This window comes from Peromyscus leucopus, chromosome 11 (genome assembly GCF_004664715.2).
Source record: "Peromyscus leucopus breed LL Stock chromosome 11, UCI_PerLeu_2.1, whole genome shotgun sequence".
Taxonomy (NCBI): domain Eukaryota; kingdom Metazoa; phylum Chordata; class Mammalia; order Rodentia; family Cricetidae; genus Peromyscus; species Peromyscus leucopus.
This window is the reverse complement of record NC_051072.1, coordinates 52,859,381-52,871,412: the sequence shown is the minus strand read 5'-3', so window position 1 is coordinate 52,871,412 and position 12,032 is coordinate 52,859,381. Positions and strand designations below refer to the sequence as shown.

Genomic DNA, 12,032 nt, shown 5'->3' with positions numbered 1-12,032 from the left:
CACTGAGCAGTACTAATTCTTTAAATAAAAGGAGTAACTTTTCCAAACAGTGGGATTTCTGGCATCGGCAAGAACCTTTCAAAGCCCATAGGAGCAGCACACGCCTGCCCAGTCCTGTGTCAGCAAAATTCTCACCACAAAGCAGCTATACAGCCAGCTTGCGGGATATCTAAAAAGGAAACTTAAACTGAGTCTATTTAGTCTTAAGTTATAAGACAGACCAGTGAACTAGCTCAGGGCTGGGAGTGTTGGCTCAGTGGGAAAGTGCATGTATAGCATCCAAGAGGTCCTGGGCTCTATCTTTCACAACAAAAACTCTCGAAATCCATCCATCCATCCATCCATCCATCCATCCATCCATCCATCCATCAAGGCAGTGATGATCTTAGTACCATAACCATGAGACCAAGACATCAGCCAATTCCTGGCTGGGTGTCTGTCAGTAACAAAAGGATACACCCCCTCAATTCCCCCAGCTAAATGTATCAGTTCTAAGAAGATGGACACATGGCCAGGAATGTAGCTTCTAAGGTGTCCCCCAGAGGTCTTCTTGAATTCACATTCCTGTGCATTCCGCTCACTCTGAACATGGCCTTGATTCTAATCAGTAACATACACCAGAAAGGATCTGAAAATAGGTTCTAGACTACCTGCCTTCCAGCTTGTGCTCTTACATGCTCACTCCAGCGGAAGATGTTTGCCAGCTGCACCCGAGTGCCTGGCAACCGAGAGAAGGAAAGGCTCGACCTACCAGCTGTTAGGAGCAGGGGTCCCGGGTCCAATGTGAGGAACTGAGTCCTGTCAACAGCACTAAGCTAGCTTGGAATGGATGTGCCCCTTTGGGAACACGGAGGTGACTGCAGCCTTGTGAGAAACCCAGAACCCAAGAACCCACTCAGGCTATCCCTGGACGGAACGTATCTGCTAAGAACCAGCTCACCTGCTTTATGAGCTGCAGGAAGGACCCTCTCCAAACCTGTCTGCCTAAAGGAACGTCAATCACTTTTATTAAGATAACCATCATACCAGATAACTCATCCTTTCCAAGTCTGTAATTCACTGTTTATTTTTTATTTCTGCCACCGTCAACACAGTCAATTTTAGAACGTTTTTTTTATCATCCTCAACAGAAATCCCAGGTCCATCCTCGGTCATTCACAACTACCCCCTGCCCCGTGCCCAGGTCTTACCAAAAGCCATCACCTCTACAGATCTGTCCAGTCTCATACTTTCGATGTTCATAAATATTACAACACGAATACGTGCATCCTATTTTATAGCTGTACTTTATTTCATTGTGTAGACATGCTATATTTTATTTATTCATTAATTCGCTGTGAATGGATTCAGTTTGATTTTTACCTTTTACTAATATAAATAATGGACTGGATATACATTTTTGTGTGGACATTAGGTTTTTCGTGCTCAAGAGTACAGACCTGGGATTGGGATTGTTAAATCACGTGGCCACTCTATGCTTGATAATTGAAAGACCTGCCAGATACTTCCAAAGGAGCAGCACCATTTTATCATCCAACCGGCAATCCACAAGGCTCCAAATTCTGCGCATCTTTGGTGACACTTGTTACAATGTGTCATTTGTGCTACAGCTAATGAGAAGTAGTAGCTCACTGTTTTGATTTGGAGTTCCCTAGTAACCAATGTGGAATAATCTTACCACCGTTTTTATTGGTTATTTGTTTACCTGTTTTAGTGAAGTTTACTCTTAACTTTTGTTTAAATTAGGGGGCTTTGCTTATTTGTTTGTTTGTTTGTTTGTTTTGAGCCAGGGTCTTCCTGTGTAGTCCTGCCTGGCCTGAAACTCTCTATGTAGACCAGGCTGGCCTTGAACTCAGAGATCGGCTTGCCTCTGACTCCCATGAGAAAGAATTACAGATGTGTGCTACCTTGCCCAGCCTGTCCATTTTAATTTTAGACTCTTAGCGTTTTACACCCTAAGTCCTTACTCTGGTGTACTGTCTGTGTGCTTTCTTTTTAATTTGATTTTATGTGTATGTTTTGGCTGCAGGTATGTCTGTGTACCATGCACATGCCTGGTGCCCACCAAGGCCAGAAGAAGGAATTGGAGCCCCCTGGAACTGGAGTTTCAGATGGCTGTTATCCACCATGTGGGTGCTGCAAACAGAACCCAGGGCCTCTGCAAGAACAGCAACAGCTCTTAACCACTGAGTATCTCTCCAGCACCTGTGCTTTCTCTGTGGGACATTCTGACAAAAAATAAATAAATAAATAAAAAATAAACAAACAAACAAAAAACATTCTGACAAAAACCAACCTTCTAAAACACCAACAGGACGGAAGGTTGAACTTAGCTAGGGATTCATTAAGTCTATAGACCAATTTAGAAAGCTGCGTGTACATGTAGGCATGCATATATGTGCTCTCCCGTGAATGTGGGCATTCAATAGGTACAGAGGTCAGAGGGCAACCTGTGGGTTGGTTCTCACCTTCTTCTTTGCGACAGGGTGCTGTGCTGTTTACCACTGAGCATGCCAGGCAAGTTGGCCTGTGAGCTTCAGCTCGGCCCCCCATCTCACTACAGGAGTGGACCATGTCCAGCTCCAGCTTCTTGGGATCTGACCTCAGGGGGTCATAGATGTATGGCAAGAGATCCTGAGCCGTCTCCCCAGCTTTGAAGATTTATATTCTTATAGTCTATTATTGCCAAGACATTTTTTCTTAGGAAATTTTCCTCAAAGAATCTGGGACTACCTTTATGACAAAAATATAAAAAGAGAAAAAAAATTCACTAATGAGCTGCAATAACACTGAAGAAGATAACAAGCTGCAAAGATTCATCTTCGTCACTTTGCCAGACTGAAGAGACAGCTACACTTACACAACTACCACACCACCAGATGTCTGGCCTGTACCAGCAGTCACAGAATACTTTCCCTCTTTCCATGATTTAAAAAAAAATAAATAAAATCAGGAAGAAGGCGGGACAGGTAGTCGTACCTACTACCCAACTAACAGAGCAAATGGGACTTCCCCAGTGGGTTGGATGACCTGCCCATCATCACACAGTGCAAGCTGGGACCAGGAAATCAGATCTACCAACTCTGTCTGGGTCATGCTTCTCTCCCATGACACTCTTTCCCACTTGGGTAAAAAATAAAGCACACACCTAGGGTGAGGAACATATGTCAGCAAAGAAAAGGAAAGTCCTCCCACTAATTCTCAGACTTTGTCAGGGGATGCAAGTCACGACTGTGCACCTAGGAATCTCTTCCTTTATCTTGTTTTTTTAAGCAAGAATGAGACTAAGAGAGTGTGTTCAATAATCTTCCACTGGCGAGGACTCTTAGTGTCTTCCTACCTAATGTAGACTGTACAAGCATGTTAAGTAATTCTTAAAAGTTGATTATTAGAGCATAAAGTTGCATGGCACTGTTAAAAGAGGAAACAAGACTGAGAACCCCCAGCAAAGCAATGTTAATGCCAAATTCAACCAAGGATTAGTATTTTATAAAACACCGAGTAAAATCCTCCTCCTTCTAGCTCTATAGACAACTACTTATCAGTGACCAGAGATAATTACCATCCATGACCACTTCACCGAGTGTTTATTGGGTGCGGAGGTAAGAGGACACCTAGGTCACCTGTCTCACAGAGCAGTATATCAATGCTAACTAGTAGCACTGGCTCAGCAAAGGGCAGAGTCCTAAGGAGACATTTGCACGTTGGACTCTTTATCTTCACTTTCTCCGAGGAGAACCCAGCCAGCATTTAATTAATCCAAAGAGTCTAAAAGAGTCAATGTAATTTTATAGACAACATACCCAAGTGGCCACACACCCACAAGTTAAGGAGATTGCAGTCATAAATCCGCCTCATAGTTTAGTGACCCATGGACTTCAGTCACATAGGCCATTGTTGGGCAAGAGGTCACAAAAAGATCTCCTAAGGACACTCTTGGGGAAAAGAAATTGGGTTAAAGTTATTGTTGCTGCCCTGTATCCAAGCCAGTGAGATGCAGAATCTAAAATTATCTAATTTGTCCTGTAGTTTCCTGGGAGCTCTGAGGAAGGGCAAAGGAAGATTTGCCTCCCTGGCCCCTTGACATTGACCTCTCTCAATTCTCCACAACCATAAACGGTATCTCACAGCCTGCTACCAACAAGACGGCAGCTGAATTATTACCAGCATATGCACAGATGAGTGTGGTACCCATCCAGCTGTGATTAAGGGCTGACTTGAATGAACTGAGTCCATCCTGCCATGCTGACCTGGCAATGGCAAGACAGATGTGTCCAAATCTAAATTATAGGTGACAGGTAAGAGTATCTCTCTGGCCAGCCACAATCCTGATAATTCTTTGGAACTGTTGGCTCATTCAGGAAACTTCTGGTCATCAAATCCCACAATTTTACCCCAAGGCTAAGCTCCAAGAACACGGACAGAGACAGACTAAACCTGGATCTCACCTCTTGGCTTCCTCCAGGTGGCACAGGTACTCATAGGCGATGTTCTGCCGCCTCCTCTCATCCATCTCTTCTGCAGACAGCCTTTCATCATCCACAATTGCTAGAAATATAGGAGAACAATGCGTTACTTAAAAATCATTTATTCACGTTCATAGCACAGTAAATTAGACATCTACTCGGTGGTCTTGTCAATACATATTCCTTACTTAGAGGTACATAAGCTTGCTTCATTCCATTTGCAAGGGGCAAACCTTAGCTTAAGTCATGTTTTATGTCTCGTCCAAGAGTTGTGACAGATTTAATTCTGTAGACAACATACCAAACGTGGAATTCCTCATGACACATAATGTCATTGTATGTTGCAAATACCCATCCTCACTCCCCATTCCTCCTTTTTCCAGCTGGTTTACCTCCTTCCCATTTCTGCTTTCATCTTACACACACACATACACACACACACACACACACACACACACACACACACAGACACACAATTTTTTTAAAATAAATTTTAAAAACAAACAAACCCACCAAGAGATAGCTCAGTGGTTAACAGCACTTGCTGCTCTTACAGAGGACTGTTTGGTACCCAGCACCTGCAGGCGGCTCAGAAATGCCTGTAATTCCACTTCTAAGAGATCCAACACCCTCCTGGAAAACTCTCACATACATGATGCACAAACATACACCCAAACACACACATACACATAAAAGAAAATACATTTTAAAAATAAATCCCTTTCCCTTTGCATTTTATCATAATGGTTTTATTTGCTCTTTTAAAGATTTGATTTTATAATTTTAAATTGTGTGTGTGTGTGTGTGTGTGTCCACATGCACCCACATATGTGACTGTGTGTGTGCACACCTGTGTGTCTCTGTATGTATGCACATGTATGCCTGTGTGGGGAGGTGTATGCATGTGCAGGTGAGGAATCAGACATGTCTGGTAGAGAGTTATAGGCAGTGTGAGCCATCTGACGTAGGTTCTGGGAACCAAACTTGGGTCTTCTGCAAGAGCAGTATGTGATCTTAACTCTTGAGCCAATTCTCTGGCCTTTATGTAGTTTTAGGTTTGTGTGTGTGTGTGTGTGTGGTTTTTGTTTTTGTTTTAGATTTACTTATTTTTCTATTTTATGTGCATGGGTGTTTTGCCTGCTTGCATGTCTGTATATGACATGATCACCCTGTGCCCACAGAGGCCAGAAGAATGCATCTGATCCCCTGGAACTGAAGCTACAGGTGTTTGTGAACTGCCATGCGGGTACTGGGAATTGAATCCAAGTCCTCTAGAAGAGTAGTCTTTGCTCTTAACCACTTAGCAATCTCTTTAGCTGCATGTTATTATTTTTAGCAGAATAGAAGCAGGTCTGAAGTTAAGGGCTGACACTATTCGACTGAGACTAGCAAACAGATTTCTTGAGGGGAATTCAGTGAATTCAGACAGCCTCAAATGAATTAGAACCTGGCCTGCTAGCAACACCATCTGTAACAATACTCTGGAAGGTGTCTAGTGGCTAAGCTTGGAGTCAGTGACCTTATGATGCATCCCAGACATTCTGGGGTTGAACAGTGAATCTACATGTGTTCATCTCTTCTTAATCCTCAAGGGAATTGCTACTTCTCATCCAACCCCAAATACCAATGAATCCCATTGTAGAAACAGCAGAGTCTCTAAAACATCCCCCTTGCTACTTACAACCTTTCTGGTTGACAGGTATCTCAAGGGCAAAACTAAAGGAATCAGGAAGGAAGTTTACAAGCCTACATAGTTTCTTCTAATTCAGGCTTACTTTATTAACTCCAACACTTTGTCCTAGGATTTCTGTGGAGATCACAGCCTTACAAGAAGTCCTGACCGCTCTTCTGCCCACAGCACCCAGCTGTGACTTCACCAAAGTCTTCCCTGTTCATTTACATGGCAACACTGCTTTCTCCCAGAAAGGACCCATCCTTTTGTGTTTCCAGGCTGGTAACTACAGTGGGTCATTTTCACACGTAGGATTGTGTGGGGAGCAAGTGTACCCCTGTATGAATGAGCATTCATGACATGGGCATGGCCATGTCAAGGATCCCAATGCCTCAGATCCATGAAAATGGCATGGCCATCGTAAGGATGTTCACGCGTACAGAAAATGTCAACCACAGCTTCCTCCTCCTGGATGGATGACTGCATCATGAGGCTGCTCCTCTACAAAGACCCCCCCAAAACACACACACACACACACACACACACACACACACACACACACACACACACACACACACATAGGGCAGCGGGAGAGGGAGAGAGGGAGAGAGAGAGAGAGAAAGAGAGAGAGAGAGAGAGATTAACTAGCCCACCTCCTTGTTGAGCTAGATATAATAAATGGAGCTATGTCTCTGGGCTGCTGGTGCATTTCCATCAGAGCGAACAGCCTACCCAACTCCAGTCCCTCTGTCCATGTGCCTGTATTTCTTCATCCCATCACCCCAGTGCCGACTAGGTCAATGTCACAGCTGTGCAGGTTGGGACAGGAACGATAGTCACAGTGGAAAAGGGAGGGATGGAAAAGCATCTGTGGACTCTAAGATGACCAGGCTAATTCCAGGCTTGACCAATGAGGGGTCGATCACAGAACCTTCATGGATAAGAGGAACTAAAGCCGAAGTATGAATCTTTTCTCCACTGAGATAAGGTCTCCCACTGTAGCTCAGGCTGCTGTTAACCTCTCGATGACCTCCCATCAGTCTTGCTCCTGTATTCTGGTTATAGGTGGATACCAACCACACCCACCAATGTTGGAATTTTACTACAGCATGCACGATGCTAAGCACTTAAGATCTAAAATTAATACTGAGCCCTCAGGGAACTCAAAAGAAGGGGGATTAAAATTGAAATGGCACAAAATTTGGCAGTATATGCCATAAGCACAGAAATATGTACTAGACGTTTATTTACTGAGCACCATCTTTGCTTCAAGGTTTCAGGGAATGTGTCGTCTGCGTTTTGTTTCATTCACATCCTGTGATTCTGTGAGTCAAGCAATTGTTCATTTAACAGTTAAACACTCAGGCTGAAATGTCTTTTGCACAAGCAAAGTGCAGAAATACAGGGACCAAACGGTAGGACAGAAAGGAATAAACTTAAAAGGAACTTGGGAAAAGTGTGTGGAGAGGAAAAAGAAAGGGACGTGGCAGAAGAGGAGAGAGGGAGGGGAGGAGATGGACAGCTGAGGGTGGATCTCCTCAGTGATAGTTCTTCTGTCCACTGTGGCTCCAGTCCTTCAAGAAGGACCTCACCCGGGACCAATAACACCAGGAAGGGACAGCAAAGGCTTACATTTGTCAAAGCATCTTTTTTCTTAGTAAACTCAACCTCATCTAAATGTTATGGTCTGTTTGTTTGATTGGTTGTTTAGTATGGTGCTGGAGGTCAAAAATCAAGGCTTTGTGCAAGAGGTCCACCACTGATCTACACCCACCCCCCAGTTCCTGATCTGAACTTTAAGAGTTATCACATTCCAGAAAAGTACAGAAGCTTCCCAGCAGCCTTCTGCACTCTGCACAGCCCTGCATGTGCCCAGGCCTTCCACATCTTGCCAACTCGCATAGAAGGTGTCCTCACTCAGCCACACTGCTCCAACATTCTTTGACCTGTTGTCACCAGAATGACCTTCTCAAAACACCATCATGAGGCGGCAGCGGCGGCGGCGGCGGCGGCGGCGGCGGCGGCGCACGCCTTTAATCCCAGCACTCGGAGGCAGAGCCAGGCAAATCTCTGTGATTTCAAGGCCAGCCTGGTCTACAGAGCGAGATCCACAGGCACCAAAGCTACACAGAGAAATCCTGTCTCGAAAAACCAAAAAACAACAAAAAACAAAAAACAAAACCCACCCTCCTGCTGGTGTTACCACCTCTTCCTAAACTTTGGATGGCGTCCTCTTTCCTCTTGAAGAAAGTTCTAAAACAGTTTTCCCCTCCTCCGTACACGAAGCCTACACAGCTTATTCCAGGTAAGTACTGTATTCTAGGACCCCGCTACTCTCTTTCCCGGGCTTCAGCTACCCTCCCCCCCCCTTTTCATTTCCTCAGAAGCCATTCTCCCGCCTCTGGGTGTGACGCCTTCAACAGCTACTGAGGCAAGCTCTTGTCGATTCCAGAATCTGAGTCCACCCCTCTCTTCCACACTTCAGTTCACATCGTTATCACAACCCTCACCAGACAGGCCCCACTCAGATCAATCATGTCTCCCTCTCCAAACTGGTGATTCTGTAACGAAGCGGCTCAGTTTTCATTTTCCCATCTCCCTCACATCTGTGATGGCTCCGTACACAGACCGCTCTCTAACACTTAGTGAAATGTTGCCTTCAAATAAATTCTTTCTAAGACACATAAAGTATAATAACCAATACTTTGAATCTGATTATGACTTCTCTTCTCTAGGTTTTTCCTAAAAGATACCTGATATGCTATGTCAATCAGCTGTCCATTATTGTAACAACATACTTGAAACTAATCAACTTATAAGAAGGAAAGTTTATTTTGATGAATGGTTTTCAGAGGTGTCAGTCCATGCCACTTGGCCCCATTACTTGGGGTCTCTGGTGACATGCTATAGCGTGTGAGAGCCCATGGCAGGGGAAGGGTGTTTGATTCATGGGAGATGAAAAGCAAAGAGACAACCAGGAAGGAGATGGGTTCCAACATTCTGCTCAGGAACTTACTCATGATGACCTAACTTCATCCCCAGGTTTCATCACCTCCAGATAATACCACAAGATAGCGGCCAAACTTCTAAAACACACAACTTTGGGGGACATTCCGATCCAAACCATCGCCCATACCTACATAGCATCATCTAGTCTTCAACTCCATTGTTCCTAACAGCTAACCCTAGGATAACCCATCACTTCCAATCTCCCATTTTAATAACAGCCGAAAGCGAAGAGTGTTTACTATTTCTGACGGGATATTCTCATTTTATGGTACCCTCAGACACACTAAAACCTGAAACCAACTTAAAATTCCTAGGGAGGGTCAATCTCTAACAAACTCTAAGCTTACCGTGAAGCACTAGAGTCCCACTCGAAGGAAACACTCTCCAGCCTCAACCGTCCATCTAGAAGAGGCAGAAGCCTCCTGTGACCTTTCACCTTGAGACACTCTAGGAGGAGTTGTGATGCTCAGCAGCATCCTGTCCCCCAATCTCTGTCCCAACTGCTTCCACAACCACCTTCTCAGGACTGCTGCTGAGAACTCCTAGGTTCTGCTATCACCCTGTCCAGGAAAAAAAAAAAAAAACAACCCAGAAAGCAAACAAAAAGACAACTTACTCATTGTGTAAATGTACAAACACGCACGCACGCACGCACTACTGTTTTAAATTAAAATTGCAATTGTTGTTGGCATCACATCTTCAAGTCTGAGCACAAGGGCCACTTCCTAACTGTCCCAACTCAAGCTGGCCTCTCTCCCACCACTTCCTGTATTTTAGTTCAGTTTTAAAAACTGATTGATTTAATGTGTGTGAGTGTTTGTCTGCATGTATGTGTATGCACCACATTCATGCAGTGCCTGGGGCCATAAGAGAACGTCTGATCCCCCTAGAACTGGAGTCATAGATAGTTGTAAGCCACCAAGTGAGTGTTGTGAACTGAATCCCGGTCCTCTGGATGAGTCGCCAGTGCTATTAACCGCTCAGCTGTCTCTGCAGCCCCAAACTACCTATATTTTAATAATAAACCCATTGAAGACACATTTTATGTCACGGTATCCAGCATACTTCTCATATGCCCTGCCATCCAAGTACTAACCAGTCCTGACCCTATTTAGCTTCTGAGGCCAGATGAGGGGCTGGAGAGATGGCTCAGCAGTTAAGAACACCGGCTGCTCTCCCAGAGGACCTGGGTTCAATTCCCAGCCCCCACATGGCTACTCACCCCTGTCTGTAACTCCAGTTCCAGGGCTTCTGACACCATTACACAGACATACATGCAGGCAAAACACCAGTGAATGTATAAAGAATAAAAATAAATAATAAAAAAGAGAAGTAAGGTTATCTGTTCTCTGAAAATATTTGGTAAGTAATCTCTTTCAGGAAGGCTAATGAAAGGGTCCCAAATATCTGTATGAAGTCAATTTACTTTTGCCTGTTTGCAGTGAGGATGAGGTGGTGAAGTCACAAACACAGGGCCATCCTATGGATTTCACTCTACTGATGTTTAATGAGTATGCTTAAGTCAAAACACCAGGTTGTGAACCAGACAGACGTGCTTTCCCTCAGGGCACCCCCCTCCGAAGTCTCTTTCTTCCAACCTCCCACACACTGCCCTTCTCAGCACACACTTAGGCCTCACCTGCCTCCCGTCAGGGTGGAGAGGCCTGTGACGACCTGCCACCCAAGGACATTCAAGGTTATGAGACTGAGAAAGTTCACACTGCAAGCAGATGTTTCTGGACCCAAGGGTGCCGCAAAGACCTTTGCGTCACTCACTGTTCTCTTAGTGACTTCTGATAAGAGTTCTTGGCATGAATAACAGCCCTGCCATTTAAAGGGCCATCACGAAGCTAATAATTCATGGCAGACATGACTTTACTGCCTACCAAGCACTTTCCCACATGTTACTGTGTGGTTCTCACAATCAGCCGAAAAGATAGGCCCTATCTCTCATAAATTAGGAAGGCAAGGTCAGTGAGGGGAAAGGACTGCCCATGACTATTCTCTGGACCAGCGACACACCCAGGGCCGGAACTGACATCTTTTGGGGCCACATCATCACCAAATGAACAGAGTTACCACCGAACCCAAGGAACCAGTCACTCAAGTAGCTCCAGAGTTCCTTTCGCTTGAGAACAACTTGGTTACTCATGATTTCCTCTGAGGTACATCTTCATTCGCTGCTGCTGCTGCCCTGAACTCCCTAAGAAACCTGACTTCATGGAGGAGAGTTTCCTCGTGTATTAGCAATTCACAAATGCCATTAATATCACCTGGCTGGCTAGCTCAGGCGGTTAGAGAGCGTTGCTAATGAGAACAAAATGCCATTAATAAAATCAGCTGATACTGGCTAAGAGACGGGAACAATCACAGTCTATGGCAATCACATGATAGAGATTATGCCGAGGCCTAAGCAGCAGAAGAAAAAAGAGGCAAGACGTGGACATAGAAACGTAAGAACGGGAAGGACACCTGAGTCGAGTGCCATGGAAAACTAGTCCAGGACCTCGGCTTCGGTAAGGTGTGGCCACGGTTTAAATGCACCTACCCATTACCTGCTTCCTTCACACAGATACCAAGGCCACCACAGCCTCAGTAGTCAATCCATTCATCTGTTCGCAAATATTTGAATGGCTGCTTGGTGCCAGCCTGTTCGGACACAAAGCATGACTCACAAGGTCTCTTCTGGAATTTTTATTACAGTTACACAATTGAGATTTGGCATAATGACAAGGTGCTTGGGTTTGGGAAATATACTCAAGGGAGGGTTGGCAAGAGTCACTAAAACCCTGGCTGGCTTCATAAAATGGTATTACTTAGGGTGTATCCCTTTAAGGAAAAGCAGATTAGAAGTATGATAGGAATAATCAATTCCAAGAAATACA

General features: G+C 44.7%; 1 protein-coding gene across 2 annotated transcripts in view; it reads right to left on the bottom strand.

Annotated features, from left to right (window-relative positions):
* Iqgap2 (IQ motif containing GTPase activating protein 2) overlaps positions 1–12,032 on the bottom strand; it is a 279,551-nt gene that overhangs the window by 222,197 nt on the left and 45,322 nt on the right. For both annotated transcript variants that reach the window (XM_028871671.2, XM_028871670.2), the window contains exon 2: positions 4,449–4,548. In XM_028871671.2, coding sequence (XP_028727504.1) covers positions 4,449–4,548 — 100 coding nt within the window. The remainder of the gene's footprint in view (positions 1–4,448; positions 4,549–12,032) is intronic.